Here is a 20,456-nt window from a genome sequence, read left to right on the forward strand (position 1 = left end):
GGGCCTTTTTTTTTTTTTTTTTTTTTTGCTCTGGGTTGCTCGCTCCTCCTCAGCGGACGGGCTGGGAGCGACTGCTGCCTCCAGCGCACAGCGACTCTCCGGATTCTTCGGCTCCAGAATGGATCGTGCACGGGCCCCGCGGGGCTCAGGGGCAGGGCCGGCTCCCCACCGCCCGGGCCCTCCGAGACCCCTTCGTGACTAGCTGCAGACAGACGGGTGGCGGCGCCCCGCTTCCAGAGCCTTGAGGGCGGGAAGGGGGGGGCGTGCACCGGCCTGACGGCGAGCGCCCGCAGCCTCCCAGCGCGGCGTGGAGACGCCGGGGCCGCCCCTGAGCCGCGGGCAGCCGAGGGTGGGGATCCCGGGCGGGGCTGCGAGGCGCCCCGCGTTTCCACGTCCTCCTCGCGTTCAAGTCGGGGAGGGGGAGGGATTCTAGCAACTTCCGCGCCGCCCGGCGCAGCGAGGCTGCCGGGCCTCCGAGTGCCGGGAGTCGGGACACTCCACCCGCACCCGCCTCGCGCCCGCGCGCGCCTCCTGTCCGCCCGCCGCCCGCGCGCGCCGGCTCAGGCTCCGGCTCCGGCTCCGGCGGGAGGGGCGGGGCCTGCGGGCGGGCGCTCAGTCAGCCACGGTCCCAGCCTGCCCCGCGCCGGCCAACGAGAGCGAGGGCCGTGACTCACCTCCGCCGCGCTAAGTCGGCGCTCGCCTCGCCTCGCCTCGCCTCGCACACACGCTCACAGCCGGCTCGACATGGCGGCGGCCGCGGCGGCGGCGGGGGACTCGGACTCCTGGGGTGAGGGCGAGTCCCGGGGGCCGGGGGCCGGGGGCCGGGGGGCCGCTACCCCGAGGCGGGAGGTACTAATGTGCGGCTCGCTCTCTTCCGTAGACGCGGACACGTTCTCCGTGGAAGACCCGGTGCGGAAGGTGGGGGGCGGCGGCACGGCCGGCGGGGACCGCTGGGAAGGCGAGGACGAGGACGAGGACGTCAAGGTGGGTGCGGGCCGGGGCCGGGGCCGGGCGCTGCGCGGGAGCGGGAGCGGGAGCGGGCGGACCCCGGGCTCCGCGGCGCCGCCCGGGCCTGGCGGGCGGTGGGTCCAGGCGCGAGCGCAGGGCCGGGCCGTGCTCCCGGCCCCGCTCCCGGCCCCGCTCCCGGCCCCGCTCCCGGCCCCGCTCCCGGCCGTGTGGGCCCAGGACGCGGCGTGGCCTCTCGCAGGCCGGGGGGGCGGCGGCGGGGACCGGCCCTGTGTGGCGGCGCCGCTCCCCCGCCAACTGGCGACGGGAGGTGACAGCGGGGCCCGCCGGGCGCACGTGCGGAGTTGGCCGCCCGGAAGCCCCGGCCCGCGGGAGCCCGGGAAGCGGACGCGTTCGAGCCCCACGCCCGCTGCCTCCCATATGGAAACGCCTCGCGGCCCGTCGTCCACCTGTCTGTCCGGGGCCGGCGGCTCGTTTGCGGGTCTCCCCCAAAGTCCCCACTTGGGGAGTTTTGTGCGAGCAGCGGTCGGGTCCGTGTGAAATGTCGGGGGGGGGGGAGGGAAGTTAAGTTCAACCTTTTTTCTTTTTCTTTTTTTTTTTTTCCCCTTCGCCAGACAGAAAAACTGTAACGCGAAGTAACTTTCAGCCTCCCTTCCCCCACCTTGTGGTGACAGGATGAACTGAATCCCGAGATGGACGGACAGACAGACGAAGGGCCTGAGTCTAGTAGAGACCCGGGTCGTCTACACCGAGACCCGAACCCTGGACCGCTGGCCCAGCCCGGCCTGCGCCCCCACCAGAGGCCGTGTCTGTGTGTCCTCCGGCCCTGGTTGGTCGGAATCAGCCCTGGAGTCACTTATTTCTGAAAAGTCTTGGGGGTGGGGGCTCATCAGTGCCATTGATGACCATGCTTTAGGCTGTTTTTTTTTTTTATATATATTCCCTTTTGTTGCCCTTGTTTTATTGTTGTTGATGTTGTCATTGTTGGATAGGACAGAGAGAAATGGAGAGAGGAGGGGAAGACAGAGAGGGGGAGAGAAAGACAGACACCTGCAGACCTGCTTCACCGCCTGTGAAGCGACTCCCCTGCAGGTGGGGAGCCGGGGGCTGGAGCCGGGGGCTTTGCGCCACCTGCGCTTAACCCGCTGCGCTACAGCCCAACTCCCGTAATTTTTTTTTTAAATAGTTACAAAAAAGTCTCAAGTCCAGAATGTAGGACTCTTTAACTAGCAAAGTGCTGAGAGTCCATTATGTTTGTTCAAATAGTTTTTGTTTTGTTTTGCATGCGTTGGAAGTGGCCTTGAGTCGCTGAGGGAATGCGCATTCCGCTGTCTTTCTGGTTCAGAACATACTGAAGAACGCTTTAAGTCCTCGAGCTGGGCTTAGACAACAATGGACCGAATATTGCTTTTGCTCTGTCTTGTCTTCCCTTTTCTCCTGTTGCTGATAAGGTTGGGAGTCTTAATTTTTGAACATCCAAGATTCAGGGACGACGAGAACTTGGCACAAATTGGGGTTAAGCTAGCAGCAGCGTTTGGGGGCCAGCCAGGCAGCTCCCTTGGATAGTGTGCTGCTTTGCAGCGCCTGTGACCTGGGTTCAGAGCCGCCTTCCAGAACCTTGAGGGAGGAGCCTTCATGCTGTGTCTTCCTCACACTGTCTGCCTGTCTGCGTCTAATAATAACTATTGTGAAGATAGACTCTTCACTTGCATGTTGTGTACACTTGGGAGTGGGTGGTTTTGTCAGTCTTGTCACAAGATATTAGCTACCTTCCTACATAGTAGTGGCTTTTCTCTTTGGCATCTTTGCTTCAGCTCCTCTCCTCTCTCACTTTTTTACACAAGAGCTCAGCGGGGGGGGGGGATTGGACCTGGGAGCCTCAGGCATGAATGGTTGTTTTTTGCATAACCATTATCTCTCCCACCCCTTGCCTTTTTACTTTTTTTTTTTTTTCCTCCTCCAGGGTTATTGCCGGGTTCGGTGCCTGCACCATGACTCCACCGCTCCTGGAGGCCATTTTTCCCCCTTTTGTTGCCCTTGTTGTAGCCTCGTTGTGGTTATTATTATTGCCATTGTTGATGTTGTTCGTTGTTGGATAGGACAGAGAGAAATGGAGAGAGGAGGGGAAGACAGAGAGGGGGAAGAGAAAGATGTGAAGTGACTCCCCTGCAGCTGGGGAGCCGGGGCCTCGAACCCGGATTCTTACGCCGGTCCTTGCGCTTTGCGCCACATGCGCTTAACCCGTTGTGCCACTGCCCGACCCCCGCCTTTTTACTTTTTGTGTGTGTGTATAAAACATCTGTTGTGAAAAATTGGAAATAAAGTTAGCAAATCAGAAGGAAAGACTAAAGCAATGAAAAAGTGTCAGAAAATCCAGTTTGAATGGGGTAGTCTGGCTAATATGCAGTAGACTGCTTGCTCGTTGGATTTACATGGTCTCAGTCTTGATAAAGTTCTGTTTGCTTGGAACTAATTTTGGATATATTCAAGTTGTCAAGGACCATTAATAATCTTGTTCAGCCACTAAAAAGCAGACTTTTTTATATACAGATAGTTATTTTTTTTGGCTTGGATTTTGTACCAACATGATTCCACTGCTCCCAGTGCACTTTTTTTTTTTCCTCAGACGGTGAGAGAGAGAAAAAAAAAAAGACACACCATAGCACTTTCACTTTGTATAGTGCTTCTCTGGTGGACTATGACTTAAGCTTAGATCCTTAATCATGACTCTGTTGTGTTCTCTAGAGGTGAGTCCTCTCCAGATAGCTTATATCTTTTACAAACTTAGAAGTAGATCTTGGAGAAGAAAGCTGCCTTTTTTTTTTTTTTAAATTATCTTTATTTATTGGCTAGATATAGCCAAAAGTTGAGGAAAGGGGAGACAGAGAGGGAAAGAGACAGAGACACCTGCAGCCCTGCTTCACTACTTGCAAAGCTTTCCCCCTGCAGGTGGGATCAGGGGCTTGAACCTGGGTCCTTTGCAACATGTGCACTCATCCAGGTGTGCCACCACTCAGCCCCTGTCCATTTGTTTTCCATGTCAAAATATGTATTTTTTAAAAAATTTCTTTATTGGGGGATTTAATGTTTTACAGGCACAGCAACATGTTTTATGAGAAAGAGGGGAGGGGGCTGGGGAGACAGCATAATGGTTCTGCAGAAGACTTCCATACCTGAGGCTCAAGAGTTCCCAGGTTCAATCCCCAGCACCACCATCAACCAGAGCTGAGCAGTACTCTGGTCTCTCTCTCTCTGTATTACTAATAACTTAACTGTTTATGGTAGAAAGAAAGAGAAAGAAGGGAGAGAGAACCAGAACTCACTTTGGTACATATGATGCCGGGGGATCCAACTATGACGATCGGGAGTTTGTTCAGTCATCACCCACTGTGCCACCTACCGAGCTGCTATTTTTGTTGAGTTTCTTCAAGATTCGGTATCTGGGGAGTAGTTTGCTGAAATGATGTGTAAGGCTTTGTTGATTAAAAAACATCTTGGAACTACTCCATCCTATTAGTGTTTTTAACATGGAGTTTGTTTTGAGATAACTTTTTTTAAAAAAACAATTTTTTTATATTTATTCCCTTTTGTTGCCCTTGTTGTTTTATTGTTGTTTTTGATGTCATCGTTGTTGGATAGGACAGAGAGAAATGGAGAGAGGAGGGGAAGAAAGGAGGAGAAAAAGATAGACACCTGCAGACCTGCTTCACCACCTGTGAAGCAACCCCTCTGCAAGTGGGGACCTGGGGGCTCAAACCGGGATCCTTAAGCTGGGCCCTTGCGCTTTGCACCACATGCGCTTAACCCACTGCGCCACCGCCCGACTCCCTTGAGATAACTTGTGACTGAAACATCTCAGGCACTATGACCTTGGAACATTTATTTGAAAGATCCTAAACAACTGACTAGTTGAAAATTGCCTGTGTCATCATACTATTCACCCTTCATGTTAGAACTCTATTTTGTAGATTAAAATCTTCTAGAATAGGGGCAATGTTAACTAAAACATTAGAGAACTGTGAAGAAGATAATACCCTTCTCGTAGAAATGGGAGGTTACTGGAAATACTTAGAAGATGGGCATTTGAGGGGGCCAGGTGGTGGCGCACCTGGTTAAGTGCTCACATCACAATGTACAAGGCTCCAGGTTCAAGCCCCTGGTCCCCATCTGCAGGGGGAAAGCTTCATGAGTGGTGAAGCAGGGCTGCAGGTGTCTCTCTTCCTCTCTCCCCCTTCCCTCTCAATTTCTCTCTCTCTATCCAATAATAAATAGATAAAACCAAAAAAAAAAAAATGGTCATTTGGCCAGGGAGTGGGTATTTTGAATGTGTAATGTTTCATGAAGGTTTTCAAACATTTAGAGAAGTAGACTGAAAAGGCTAGTGGCCATGTCTGATCTTGTCTTCTATATTGCCTTCTCTCCTCCCCAACAATTGGGTTTTCTTTTTCTTTTCTTTTTTTTAAATTTATTTATCGGATAGAGACAGTCAGAAGTTGAGAGGAAGGTTCAGTCCCCAGCGTCACCAGAAGCCAGGGTTGAGCAGTGGGGTGTGTGTGTGTGTGTGTAAAAGAAAAAAACTTTAATTGAGGGACAGAGAACTAGAGTGTCACTCTGGCACATACAGGGTTGGGGGATGAATGTTATCTGTGCTACCTCCCACCCTGTGGATGTTAGAAACTTAACAAATTTAATGAAATGAAGTAGAAATTGCTGAGGCAGGTACCTTGACATCCAGAGGCCAAATTACTTCTGAGATGACAGAAGAACATTTGGGTTTCTTCCAAAAACTAAACTTGTCTGGGAAGGTTAGCTTTACCAAGAGCTTGCTAGATGTGAGACCTTTCACAGCAGGTTGGTTTAGCTTACTGAACACGAATAAAAAAAAGCCTTTTCCTAAGAGAGGTTATGGTTTAACTAAAGTAAACTACAGCTGAAAAGAAAAAAGCGTTGGGGAAATACTTTACTGCTCTTTTGAAGCTCCTTCTTTTGGATAGTCTATAAATACATTTTGCTTCAGTTCCACAGTACTTTTAGCCCTCCACATGTTCTCTGATAGTAAGCGACATTCTGTAGTTGCATATTGTAAAAATGATAGATCACTGGGGCTCCGTACTGGCACTACAGATCTACCACTGCACCCAGTGACATTTCTCTCTTTCTCTCCTTTTTGTTTTTTCCTTGTATTTCATTTGATAGGGCAGAGAAATTGAGAGGGGAGGGAGGAAGAGATAGAGAAGGAAAGAGAAAGACACCTGTATGTGTGGAGCAGTGGCTGGAACCTGGGTCCTTGGTAATGTGTATTCTACTGAGCGTACCACTACCTGGCCCCCAGCTTTTAGTTTATTTTATACTTTACAACTCAAGTCATATTCACGTGACACATTAAAGGGACCTTGGGGACTGGCATAATAGTTCACTCAGTGCAGTGCTCTGCCATGGGCGTGGCCTAGACTTTTCAGAGGAAAATTCAAGGCAGTGATCTTTGACTTTGCCATTCTGTCTCCTATTTGAAAAAGAGCCTGGAGCTGTTCCAGGGGAAAACACAGGCTGATGTGCACAAAGGACCCGGATTCAAACCTCGGGCCATATGGAAGCTCTGATGGGGGGAAGCCTCACGAGCTGTGGAGCAGTATGGCACTGTCTCTCTCTCTGCCTGCCCTATCCTACCCCCCACCTAGTGGCAAGGAAAAAAAAAACACAACAAACTGTGGTCCGGGAGGTGTCCAGTGATAAAGCTTTGGACTCTCAAGCATGAGATCCTGAGTCCTATCTTTTTCATAAATAAAATCTTAAAAAAAAAAAAGAAAGAAAGAAAAAAACTGAAAGTAGTGGTGGGGTCAGTGATAGCTGTGGTGGCAAAAATAAATAAATCTTAGGTCCATTTACAATAAGGTTCTTTTTTTCTTTTTCTTTTTTGTTACCAGAGCACTGCTCAGCTCTGGCTTATGGTGGTGCTGGAGATACTGAAGTTTGACTTTTGGTACCTCAGGCATGAAAGACTTTTTCACCAGAGCACTCACTGCTCAGCTCTAGCTTATGATGGTGTATGGGGGCTTGAACCTGGGACTCTGGAGCCTCAGTCCTGAGAGTCTTTGCATAACCATTGTGCTGTCTCTCCAGCCTGAATAAGTTCCTTCACTGAGGAATTTCATTAATTTTTCACCAAGTCTGTGCGATAGTTATCTCTGGGCCTTAGTGTACCTATTTATAAAATGGAAATAACTCTGCCTGTCATCGGAATATTGTGAAGATAACTAGATGTAAAGCTTTATATCACCATCATCACTGCTATTCGTAGAAGGTTCCAAATAGGAACCCCCCCCCCCGGGAAGGAAGCAAATGGCCCTCCAGCTGAGGCCCCATGTAAGCAGCACATCACCCACAGACCCAGCTTTCACATGCTCCTTAAAGATAGAAGAAGAAGGAGGAGGAGGAGGAAAGCTCTGCTTCCTTTTGTACGATGGTTTATGAGTAAGCGCACTTGGAGCCAAATTAGTGAGGTAGTTCCATTGGATCTCTTTAATTCCTAACTCTGGTATCTTAGATATCCAAACAAATCCAAACAGTGACTAGCTGGCTGCTTTCTGTCGGTTAAATATGTGTTCAATTGCCAAGGTAAGGTGATAAAAAGTATGTTCGCTTTTATAATAAGTTCTTCCCACTCTGTTTGCAGACCCCATGACAGCCTCACTGAAGACTTTTTTTTCCTCTCTCTTTGATGGATTTTTTTTTTCTTCAGGAATCATGGCTTGGTTAGTTTATATACCTACAGTGATTCAGATTTGTCTGCCTTGCTGTGAAGCCAGCAGCTTGGTATCACAGCTATGGCACATTAGTCAGCCTCTGCCTCTTGGGTAGCGTCAGGACCTCCTGATTTGCATATGCTGTCCTGTGACTCAGCTTCAAGTGGTGTGTCCTAGTGTGCCTGCATACAGTGTGGTTAGGCCACCTGAAGCTTCAGGTTGTATCTACAAAAGTAAATCAAGCTCTAAATACAGGGCCTGTCTATCCCTAATAACTGGAAGCCATGCGAATTCTGTATAATATTTAAGAAAATGGTTTGATAACTGATTAGGATTTAGCCATAGATTTTGTTAGTAGGTCACTTAAGTAATGATTTAACCATTAAAATAATTAAGAAAAACCTTATTATTTTAATATTAATTTATTCCCTTTTGTTGCTCTTGTTTTATTGTTGAAGTTGTTATTGTTGTCATTGTTGGATAGGACAGAGAGAAATGGAGAGAGGAGGGGAAGACAGAGAGGGGGAGAGAAAGATAGACACCTGCAGACCTGCTTCACTGCCTGTGAAGTGACTCTCCTGCAGGTGGGGAGCCGGGGGCTCCAACCGGGATCTTTACGGTGGTCCTTGTGCTTCGCGCCATGTGTGCTAAACCCACTGCACTACTGCCTGATTCCCCTTATTTATTAAATATTTTTAAATATTCCCTTTTGTTGCCCTTGTTTTATTGTTGTAGTTATTGTTGTTGTTATTGATGTTGTTGTTGTTGGATAGGACAGAGAGAAATGGAGAGAGGAGGGGAGAAAGAGGGGGAGAGAAAGACACCTGCTTAACCGCTTGTGAAGCGACTCCCCTGTAGGTGGGGAGCAGGGGCTGGAACCGAGATCCTTATGCCGGTCATTGCGCTTTGTGCCACGTGCGCTTAACCCGTCTATCTTTCTCTTCCCCTCCTCTCTCCATTTCTCTGTCCTATCCAGCAACAACGACAACAATAATAATTAGAAAAAGAAAAAAGAAAGATAGACACCTGCAGACCTGCAGGTGGGGAACCAGGGGCTCAATCGGGATCCTTATGCTGGTTCTTGGGCTTTGCACCACCTGCACTTACTCCGCTGTGCTACCACCCAACTCCCCCTTATTTATTTTTTACCAGAGCACTGCTCAGCTCGGGGTTTATAGTGGTGCAGGGGATTGAACCTGGGACTTTGGCGCCTCAGGCATGAAAGTCTCTGCATAACCATTATGCCATCTACCCTGCTTCCCCCCACCACCAGAATTGTCGCTGGGGCTTTGTACTTGCATGACAAATCCTCTACTCCTGGTGACTGTTCCCCCCCTCCTCTTTTGTCTAATAAGAGAGAGAGAAATGGGGTGGGGGTGGGGGGCTAGAAAGGGAGAGAGAAATCTGCAGCACTACTTTACCTTGAAGCTTCTCCCCTGCAGGTATGGTAGGGGTCAGGGGATTGACACATTTTTTTTTCATATCTTTATTTATTTATTGGATGGAGACAGCAATAAATTGAGGGGGAAGAGAGACACCTGCAGCCCTGCTCCACTTGTGAAGTTTCCCCCCTGCAGGTGGAGACAGGAGCTTGAACCCTGGTTCTTGCATACTGAAGTGTGTGCACTCAACCAGGTGCACCATCACCTGGCCCCTCAACCCACATTCAGTGTGTGCTTTCAACCTGGTGCATCACCACCTAGCCAGTAAAATAATTAAAATAGTTTAATCATTGTCTAGAAGGTGTGATACTCTTAGGACAGTAAGTATGAAATCTTTAAAATGCCTGTGCATTACTTTAAGCGAGGCTACTCGTTTTAGATGAGTTTCCTTGCATTTTATTAATGGAGAACTTTTTTTATAGAGTTAGACAAGTTTATATAAAAGTTCATATGCAAGAATAAACTTTAGGAATGACAATTAAGCAGTGAAAAAAGCCCACATAAAACATACTGACTCTAATTAAAATCGCATGGTAGTGGACTGTGCAAAGACAGTAAACCTAGGGGGTAGAATAGAAAGCAGATGTGCACCAGGTCCCTATGAAAACGTAGTATGGGCGTCTGGGGAATGGCCTAGCTGCTGGAGTGCCAGACTTGCATGCCTGAGGTTCCTGGTGTAGTTCCTTTATAGCATGTGTTACTATGACAACTGGGTAGCCATTTGGAACATAAAATTAGATCTATTCTTCACACTATACAAAGGAAAAAAAACTCCACAGGGAATGAGATCTGAATGAAAAAAAAATATATGTTCTTAAAGAAAATTCCATGTTTTTTTTTTTTTTTTAAAGACATTGTAGCCCAGGGATGATAAAACAAGAGACTGATAAATGTTAGTGAATATATGTGGTCTGGTGAATTGACACTTTATGGGGAAACACTAAGGGCTGTGCTGTGAGGCCATGGTTTCAGGTCCCAGCACCACATGGGAGCACTGGATGGCAGAGTTGTATCTTTCCTCTGTCTTCCCCTCTCTTCTTTGTTCCAGAGAGCGGGAGAAAATAAGAACGGGGCCAGGGAGTATACTCACTCTGGGTTCATTCTTTTGCACCATAAGAAATGTTTTATGAAGACACTTTATTATTTGTTTATTTTATTTTTACCAGAGCACTCCCCTGGGTTATGCTGGTGTAAGGGATTGAACCTGGAACATCAGCCTCGGACATGAGAGTCTCTTTGAATAATCATTACGCTATCTCTCCTGCCCAGAATGTTACACAATTAAATACTTAGGAGTAAACCCAAAGAGAAATGCCCAACACTGACAGACTTTAAAACACTCCTGAACACAGAAAGATAGTTTGATCAGTTATGCTATCCTGTCTCAGTATTACAGCTTGGTTAAGCCAACATTGCGTCATACATTTCCTACAATACCAAAACTTGTTTCTCTAGAATTAGACAAGCTGATAGTAAAATTCACATGAACAAAGTAAACATGCAAGAATTACTAATGGAGGTCTGTTTCTTTAGGATAACTGGGATGATGAAGATGATGAAAAAAAGGAAGAAACAGAAGTAAAGCCAGGTGAGCCAGCCACTGGGGCTCCTCCAGGCTTTGGTATTAAATCCTGGTGAGCATCTGGTGCTTATACTCAACAAACACAACAGAACATAAAATTAAGCTTTGATATTTAGAAGTCAGACGTTCTTCCACTCCTGCTTTATTCTCTTCCTATATCTCCAGCTTCTCAGAAAATAATCAGACCAGATACTGCTTCCGTGCCAGAGAAAATAGAGGGTATGGCACCATAGTTCAACTGTCCGAGTCCTTCTTAAAAGATGGGAAGGAGGGAGTCGGGCTGTAGCGCAGCGGGCTAAGCGCAGGTGGCGCAAAGCACAAGGACCGGCATAAGGATCCCGGTTCGAACCCCGGCTCCCCACCTGCAGGGGAGTCGCTTCACAAGCGGTGAAGCAGGTCTGCAGGTGTCTGTCTTTCTCTCCTCCTCTCTGTCTTCCCCTCCTCTCTCCATTTCTCTCTGTCCTATCCAACAACGACAACAACAATAATAACTACAACAATAAAACAACAAGGGCAACAAAAGGGAATAAATAAATAAAATAAATATTTAAAAAAAAAAAAGGTGGGAAGTGTGATTGCATCCAAGGGGTCGGACTAAAGAGCTGGGCTTCCAGGTCATTCCCACTATTAGCTGCAAAATACAGAGTTAGGAGAAAGATTTTTATAGATAATTACAGACGAAATATTCTTTTACTTATAGAAGTGAAAATTTCAGAGAAGAAAAAAATAGCAGAAAAAATAAAAGAGAAAGAGCGGCAACAGAAGAAAAGGCAAGAAGAAATTAAAAAGAGGGTAAGCACTGTTCTCTTCTTCTCCACCCACCCTTATTTATTTATTTATTTATGTATGTATTTATTTATTACACCAGAGCACTGCTCAGCTCTGGCTTCTGGTGGTGCAGAGGATTAAACCTGGGACATGAGGATTTCTTTCTTTCTTTTTTTTTTTAATTTCCCTTTTGTTGCTCTTGTTTTATTGTTGTAGTTATTATTGTTGTTACTGATGTTGTCATTGTTAGATAGGACAGAGTGACATGGAGAGAGGAAGGGAAGAGAAAGATAGACACCTGCAGACCTGCTTCACCGCCTGTGAAGTGACTTCCATGCAGGTGAGGAGCCTATCCAACAATGACATCAATAACAACAACAACAACTACAAGAATAAACAAAGGCAACAAAAGGAATAAATATTTTTTAAAAAACCTTTAAAAAAACTATAAATGAACACTATCAAATAAGAGAGAAAACATTTTTTATCTTAAATTCTTTTTTTTAATACTTATTTTCCCTTTTGTTGCCCATTTTTTATTGTTGTAATTACTGTTGTTGTTATTGATGTTGTCACTGTTGGATAGGACAGAGAGAAATGGAGAGAGGAGGGGGAGACAGAGGGGGGAAAAACAGACACCTGCAGACCTGCTTCACTGCCTGTGAAGTGACTCCCCAGTAGGTGGGGAGCCGGGGGCTTGAACCAGATCCTTATGCCGGTCCTTGCCAGTGCCATGTGCGCTTAACCTCTGGCGCTACCGCCTGACTCCTGCTTTTTTTTGGTTTACAGTACAGTTGGTGGCACATGGGTACAATTTCTCATCTCACCATGACAAGAACTATCTTATCTCACTAGCACAAAGGGCTTTTTTTTTTTTTTTTTGGCATCATGTAATTCTCACAGTTTTACTCAAATGTCTTTTATACTTGTTTTATGCTTGATTATTTATGTATCCTAAGTCTTTAAAATGGCCATGACCTACTGGAGAAAGTCAGTTATCTTACCCTGTCCTCTGCATTGGTTAGGTTGTTTTCACATAGCAGCTAAGTGTAAATGTTTGATTGGACTCAGGTTAAACATTTTTGGTTGGAATATTTTCAGAGGTGACCTACACTGACATCATACTGCCTCAGGAGTTGCATGCTATCTCTCATTGTTAGTGAAGCTAAGACTGACCCAGGAGTTAAGATGGTGACAGCCCAATCCAGCTGTTACAAAATTACTTGTGGGAAAATTACTTTTGGGGGGGTGGGGGAGGGGCATCAGAATTGTCACTGGGCCCTGGTGCCTGTATCTTCCCGCTGCTTTATCCCCCTGGTCCTTGGTCTGGGTAGTGAGTGCTCAGCCTCAACCAGATGCGCCACAGCTGGGCCCTAACATTTTTTAAAGAAAGCTTGAAATACAGTGAGCACATTAGAAAGATCTGTATGACTACTGTATATACATTCATACAGCATACTGTACCTGACCCATTCTAACCTCAGTCCTTTAAAAAAGTGTTTGTGTGTGTGTGTGTGTGTGTGTATTTTACACACCTACCTACCAGAGCACCGCTCAGCTTTGGGTTATGGTATGGGTGATTGAACTTGGGACTTTGGGCCTTAGGCGTGAGAACCTCTTTGCATAACCATTATGCTATCAACCCCCTCTAATCCCCGCCCTTTTCTGTTTCACTAGTTAGAAGAACCTGAAGAATCTAAAGTGTTGACACCAGAAGAACAATTAGCAGATAAACTGAGGCTAAAGAAGTTACAGGAAGAGTCCGACCTTGAATTAGCAAAAGAAACTTTTGGTGAGTGGGTAGAATTACAGGGTAGCGCTGCAGTTCTGGGTGAGTACTGTCTTGGTGGTTACAAAAGTTCAGGAAAGAACTACTCTCTCTCTCTTTTTAAAAATCTTTTTAATATTTTCCCTTTGTTTAATATTTTCCCTTTATTTTGCCTTTGTTTTTTATTGTTATTGATGTCATTGTTGTTGGATAGGACAGAGAGTCGTTGTTAGTGTTCTTGGATGCTGGTTTTTTGGCATGTCTTATTAGCTGCCCTCATTAGAGAGCACTCTGTTATTATCCTGTGACTTCACCAGATGATAAAAGTCAGCAAGGCGTTTATTAAAGAATTTTATGGAATACCTATAAAGCCTAGTATGGGATGCTGCTTATAAACCATGGGGCAGAACAGGCATTCGTTCAGTTGTTTGGCTAATAGGAATTTGATGTTGTATTTCTCAGACTTGAGACAATCAGTGATAATGTTAACTAATTACTCAACTGTTGAGGAGGCTAAGGAACTGTACATATCTCTTTGCCTAGAATCCCTTTAAGTTAAATCAGTCTTCTTTCTTCTTCTTGAATTTATTTATGCGAGGGAGCACCAGAGCTCTGATACATGCAGTGTTGGGGGTAGAACTTGGGATCTTCTGTTTGGGAGTCCATTGTTTTATCCACTGTGTCATCTCCCTGGCTGCCAGATTAGTTTTCTACTGGGATTTCACACACGGTTCGCCCTTACTACATTTCCCTGGGCAGCTAGGTGTTTTCATAGGAACCATTTTTGTTTTTTCCCTTCCCCTCCCACCGTGACTTTACCTACAAAGAAAATCTGTTGTAATGAAATCGTCATCTAAATGTATAAGTAATTGCTGATACAGTTATTAGATGTTTCTTTACTAACACACTTAATACTGTCTAGTGACAAAAGCCTAGTAAGTGAGCTAATCTGAGAGGTAGTTTTGTTTTATGTTATTACTGGAAATGAACTCAGGATCTTATATGGGTGAGGCATGTATTCCTGCACTGAGATAACTCTGACCCAATTAAAGATTTTAAAGTTTTGTTTTAATGAGAGATACAGAAAGAGACTGGCCAGCAGGAGCACTGCTCATCTCTTGTCTTGTGGTGCTGGGAACTTCAGGCATCAAGCCCAAAGTTCTGCCAGTCAAACCAGTTCCCTGGCTGCTCCTCCCACTCTCCTTTTTCTGTTTTCCTCCTCCCCCCTTTAAAAAATATTTATTCCCTTTTGTTGCCCTTTTGTTTTGTTGTAGTTATTATTGTTGTCATTGTTGGATAGGACAGATAGATGGGGGAGACAGGGAGAGAAAGATAGACACCTGCTGACCTGCTTCACCGCTTGTGAAGTGACTCCCCTGCTTCTGGGGAGCCGGGGGCTCCAACCGGGTTGGGATCCTTAACCCGGTCCTTGTGCTTTGCGCCACGTGCGCGTAACCTGCTGTGCTTCTGCCTGGCTCCCTTCTTTTCCTTTTTACTATCATTAGATAAAGATAGGCAGAGAAGGAAGGAAAGAAACCACAGCAAAGATGCTTCCTTTGGTGTGGCAGCTTGAACCTGGGTCACAAATAGCAAACCCATGAACTATTTCTCTGGCCCCGGTGGAGTTACTATCTATTGTCTCTGTTGCTTTCTCATGTGGATGAGGGGAGGGGTGTGGGAAGAGAGAATGCAGGCAGGCACAGGCCTGGCGGTGGATAAGGCATTGGATTCTCAAGTCTGAGGTTCCTGAGTTTGAGTCCAGTACTGCATGTGCCAGATGCTTTGGTTCTCTCATTAATAAATGTATTTTTAATCATAGAAATGAAATTACATGTTCTCTTGGTAACAGGTTTTGCTAATACTGTGATTTATTGTCAGAAATTAAAATGGAAGGAAACAGCAATTTACAGATTAGAAAGTTGTCTTTCGGCTAATCCATGTTCCCAGACCCTCCCCTGCTCCCCTGCATTGTGTCCGAGAATGCCAGTGAGCCCAGTTTATGAACCTCTGCTTTAGAATAAAACAACAGCAGTATTCCACAGTTAATTGGTTTGTCAACTTTAACATAATTTTTTTCAGTGCTCCCTTTCTCTTGCAGGTGTTAATAATAATACAGTTTGTGGAATAGACGCTATGAATCCTTCTTCAAGAGACGACTTCACAGAGTTTGGGAAATTGCTAAAAGATAAAATCACACAATATGAAAAGTCACTATATTATGCCAGTTTTTTGGAAGCCTTAGTTCGAGATGTGTGTATTTCATGTAAGTAACTCTGCTCTTTAGCTGGTTTCAGTGAGAGTACGGAGAACGGAGGTCAGCACTTCTTTTTGGCTAGTTCCTGTATCCTAACATGTAGAATTAAAACTTTGCTTTTAGTGGTTATATTGGGTATGTTCTTTAAGTATATAATGAATTTGAGTGATCTTGCTTTTGAGACTACCTTTTGTTTATTATTTATTTATTTTTATTTAAGAGACATTAACAAAATCATAGGATGGGGTGGGGTGCAACTCCACACAACTCCTGCCACCCAGTCTCCATATCCCATCCCCTCCCAAATAGCTTTCCCATTCTCTATCCCTCTGGGAGCATGGACCCAGGGTTGTCGTGGGTTGTAGAAGGTGGAAGGTCTGGCTTCTGTAATTGCTTCCCCGCTGAATATGGGCGTTAACTGGTCGATCCATACTGCCAGTCCCTTTTGTTTATTTTTATGAAGTGCCGGGGAATGAACCCATGGCCTCACTCCTTGCCGGACAATGTCCCTGGTCCAATTTTCTATTCTTTATTTTTAGAGAGGGAGCAACATCACAGCACTGCTCCATCATCGTGGAGCTCCCCCGGTGCCATCCTGGTGTTCCCATTGGTGCTGGGGATCTAGCCCAGGACCTCATGCACAGTAAGGAGCACACTCTACTGGGTGAGTCATCTCCTGGCCTCTGGAGACTGCTCTCTTAGTGTTCTTACTCTGGCGTCCAAAAGAGGCATTTGGAATTTCGGGCATAGCTAAGGAAAGTAGCTTATATTTAATTAGATCTGCCATTTGCTTTTATTATTATTCAGTTTTTGATAGGACAGAAAAATTGAGGGGAGGAGATAAACAGGGTTAGAGAAAGAGGGACACCTGCTTTACTGCTTGTGAAACTTCTCCCCTGAATGTGAGTTCTGGGGGCTTGAACCTAGATCCTTTAAGGGGTCTAGGTAGCAGTTTTTGTGGAAAGATATTTGAACATGTAGGATATTGGAGAGGGGTGAAATTGCAGTGTATGTCCAGTCTACAATTGAAGCCTATATGACCAGGTACAAGTTGTTCTACAAGCTGCCGCTCTTTATCTGGCGTCCATGGGTGTGGAGCCATGGCCTGAGTCATCCATTTCAGGAAAGAGGGTGTGACAGCTAGGAGTGCTGGAGCACCAACATGGAAGGGACTGGTTCTGTTAGTTATTTGTAGTGTTAATATGAGGAAAAGTACTTGTGTACACTGGTCCTTAGGCTGAGCCTCTTGGATTTAACAGTGATTATGCCCATAGTTGGTATTTCAGTCGTATGCCACACATTCTAGTGTACTGTTAAATTGTAAGCTGTTTTCCCTTTTTATGATGCTTGGGGCCGGGTGATATGATAGCACAGTGGTTTTGCAAAGCAGCTTCATGCAGGAGATTACTATGAGCCAGAGTTGAACAATGGTCTTAAGTAAAATAAGAATTTCTGAAGTTGCTCTCTGACTAAAGCTAAACACTCTCAGTAACTTACACCTGGTATTCATCTTTTACCTTTATTTTAATATATACACATATTTATTTACTTATTAGGACCAGGGCATTACTCTGGCACTTAACTCTGGCTTATGATGGTGCTGGGAATTGAACCTGGGACTTAAGAGTCTTGGACATTAAACTTTTTTGCATAGCCATTATGTTGTCTCCCCAACCCTGAGATTGCTGAGTACCTATTTTCATTCTAGTTTGTGTGCTGAGAATGGAAGCTTTGGTAGGTGGGTAGTTGTTACTTGTAGATTAGGGATTTTCCATATTCATTCAACCTTTCCATGAAGGGCATGCTTTTTTGTTTTGTTTTGTTTATGGATCCGGGGCTTTTTATCCCCAGATAAAGGGAAAGACAGCAGGGTTTCGTCCACTGCGTTGGGAGTCAAACCTGGACTACTCAGTGAGCTCTCTCCCGCCCCACAGAAAGTCATGGTTTTATTTCACATTAGATTTAAGGAAGGTAGGTGACACTGAGCTTTAAAGACTCTTAGTTAACTCTTATTACAAATCATTCTAAACATACATTTTTGTTGCTGAACTTGGATTGCATATCTTGCCGCAAATTCAAGTGATTTCTTTAGAATGTTAAGTTGAATAGGAGAAATGCATAGATAGCTAGTAATGAAATCACATACTAATGGAATAATGTATCTTGCTTGTTCCCAGAACACTTAAAAATTGGTAACATTCCTTTTCCTCTTTTTAGTGGAAATTGATGACTTGAAAAAGATTACCAATTCATTGACTGTTCTCTGTAGTGAAAAACAGAAGCAAGAAAAGGTAAGTGTAAACTGTAGGAGCAGAGTGCATTGCGCTGAGCTTGGGTGTGAGCATAGTGCCGACCTAAGCGGCTCGCCAATACCAGTTAGTTGAAATAGAGGAGGTGTCATGCTGTCCTTTGATTTAAGACATGTCCACTACCCTCTTTGAGTTAACCTTCTTCCTGGCAGTAGAGGCTCTGGTGTGCAGTGTGGGGGTTGCAATAGCAGATATAATACCTGGAGTAGAATAAAGTCTCATGAAATAATTCTGTTTCATCTTCAGCAAAGCAAAGCCAAAAAGAAGAAGAAAGGTGTGGTTCCCGGAGGGGGATTAAAGGCCACCATGAAAGACGATCTGGCAGATTATGGTGGTTATGACGGAGGTTATGTACAAGACTACGAAGACTTCATGTGACATTTTACATTCTTCTGGTGTCTTTCTGTTGCCCACAGTCCCTTCAACATGTAGCACAACCTCTTTCCTTTCAGTTCTGCCAAATGCTACAATCAGAAGTGCAGTATCTTTTGTGCTGGTTATTTAACCCCTTGACACTTAGGTGCTAATGTGCAAATGAGGGGGACTTGGATCTTGCTGCCAAGGGGTTAAAATTGGGAACCTCAAGTTGCTACTAAATCATAGTTTCAAAAAGCAAACCTAATAATGTTGTTATTGTTGCTATCTGATTCCATAGCAGCAGTCACTAAATTGGAAACAAAGGTTGCAACATGACAAAAAAAAAAAAAAAGTGTAGTATTTACCAGCACCATTCAGTAATACAGCCTTAACCATACCTCTTTGAACTACTTCATAACTTGTCAAGAAAAGCAGTTTGCAGCAAGGGCATGTGATATGCACCTAGTATTAAACTTGCTTTGTCTTAAAATTGAGCGTGAGGATATTAAAAATACATTGTGAAGACGACCGTATATTTCAGAGTGAAGATACAGCACTGAAAGCACTAGCTCGATACTTAGAAAAAAAATCAAATGACCAAAACCCTCCAACTTTGAAGCCGAAGAAGTAAGCTTTCCATTACTGCATTAAGTTTGGAATCTCGAATGCATAGACTGTATACTAATCAGACTGTCCTGCTGGATGTTTCAGATGGGAAAGCCAACTCTTTTAATCTTTTTTATTTGCCTGATGTAAGTGTCTGAGAAACCTTGATTCTCTTAGGCTTCAATGCAACAACTTTGAACAGGGTTTTGACATTTCCTTTCCTTTATAAAACATGCTCAGCAAACTGCACCCATTAACTACAGTTTGGTAAATTGTTATGTTAACAATTATGACATCTGCAATGTTTTATAAAGCAACTAATTTAATAAAAATCACTATTGTGAGGACTTAAATTTTGTGTTACCTCCCAAGAGATATTTTTTGGAGAACAGCTCTTGGGCCTAGATTCCTCTCTAGACTTTTAAAGCTTAATGTTTTGCAAATAGCTTTAAAAGAAAACAAACAAAGATCTGCCAGTTGCCCTGGAGCACAAAAGGTGTAAGATTGCTTTTTATTTATTTGGGTGAAAGTACTGGTTAAAAGTACCTACAACAACTATTTATTTGGAGTGACTCAGGTTGTGGCTGTAGGCATAGGCTGGGTGGATGATTTTTCTTTTTTTTTAAACAATCACAGAATCAAAAGTAGGGACAGAACAAAAATGTTTTTTAATTTCTCTTATATAGGAAATAGGATCCTCAGTGAAAGCTCTAAGACCACTAAGTGGAAGACAGGACCATCTAAATGCTTTGAGGAACTAACTGAAAACAGTGACTGCACAGCAATAATGATGGTTTTAAGGCAGACATGGGCTGTTTCCCTTAGTAATAATGACACTGAATTTAGAGTCTATTTTATTATAGAGATCAGTTTCTAACAAATGGAAATGTATCATCTGTTCCTTAACTGTGTAAATAATATTAAATTCCTTTGAAACTGGAATCTGCAGACACAGGTGTTCTTTACCCAATATTGTTTCATCTCTTAAAGTACAAACCATCCTGAGGAACACTCTAATACATACAGAGACATAGTTCAACAATCAGTTTTAAAGAAGTTTCCTTGTGAGAGATCTATCATCCTTTACCCGTTTCACAGAGGACTGGTAGGCTCAGCACTGGGGTTGTTTTTTAGAATTTGGGGATCCCCAGCAACTCCACTCTCAAACAAACACCTAAACAAAAGAATCTAGTTGCGCCCCTCTAACCTGCTAGCATGTCCTTCAGACAACAGCCTGTCTGCGGGTCCTTCAGCAGCACATTTACAATGTCGTAGAATTTGTGTTCATACGCCAACTTGTAATACAGGTAGACATCTTCACAATAAGTGAGTAACTTCTTCAGGTTTTTCACAGCTGTGTCAGTAGGCTGATACTGTTTATACCTAGAAAGATAAAACATACAGGTTATGGGGATGTCAGTGCTGGCACCTCAGGTAAGTTGAGTCTCTTCATGTCACACACACACCAAGTAATGTGAGCTCTAAATAGGATACATTGATAAGCAGATTGGGGTTATTCATTCACTGTTTGCATATATCTGTGAAAAGATGTCTTCATTTTGTGGCCACTAAAATGTAGTGGCCACAGGCATGCTATACTTAACAAAACAACAACCCCAGGGTTGGGTGGTGGCTCACCCCATTAAGCATACATAGCAAAG

At 44.7% G+C, this 20,456-nt stretch overlaps 2 protein-coding genes across 5 annotated transcripts in view; one reads left to right on the plus strand and one right to left on the minus strand.

The window, feature by feature from the left end:
* The first annotated feature begins 633 nt into the window (after positions 1-633).
* On the plus strand, positions 634-19,737 carry EIF3J (eukaryotic translation initiation factor 3 subunit J). The gene is made up of 8 exons (XM_007534109.3): positions 634-787; positions 881-984; positions 10,685-10,739; positions 11,434-11,525; positions 13,179-13,293; positions 15,368-15,532; positions 17,741-17,814; positions 18,079-19,737. The coding sequence occupies exons 1-8, from the start codon at positions 745-747 to the stop codon at positions 18,208-18,210; spliced, it is 780 nt and encodes a 259-aa protein (XP_007534171.1). The 5' UTR covers positions 634-744; the 3' UTR covers positions 18,211-19,737.
* Positions 11,006-20,456, minus strand: part of SPG11 (SPG11 vesicle trafficking associated, spatacsin) — a 104,265-nt gene continuing 94,814 nt past the window's right edge. For 2 of the 4 annotated variants that reach the window (XM_060174552.1, XM_060174550.1), the window contains exons 40-41: positions 20,003-20,178; positions 11,006-11,364 (exon numbers count right to left, since the gene is read on the minus strand). In XM_060174552.1, the coding sequence (XP_060030535.1) occupies positions 11,225-11,364; positions 20,003-20,178 (316 nt within the window). In that variant the 3' untranslated portion in view covers positions 11,006-11,224. Of the gene's footprint in view, positions 11,365-19,404; positions 20,179-20,456 lie in introns of those variants that run through there. The other 2 variants (XM_060174554.1, XM_060174553.1) reach the window with 1 other exon arrangement.

Source organism: Erinaceus europaeus, chromosome 16, assembly GCF_950295315.1.
Source record: "Erinaceus europaeus chromosome 16, mEriEur2.1, whole genome shotgun sequence".
NCBI classification, from domain to species: domain Eukaryota; kingdom Metazoa; phylum Chordata; class Mammalia; order Eulipotyphla; family Erinaceidae; genus Erinaceus; species Erinaceus europaeus.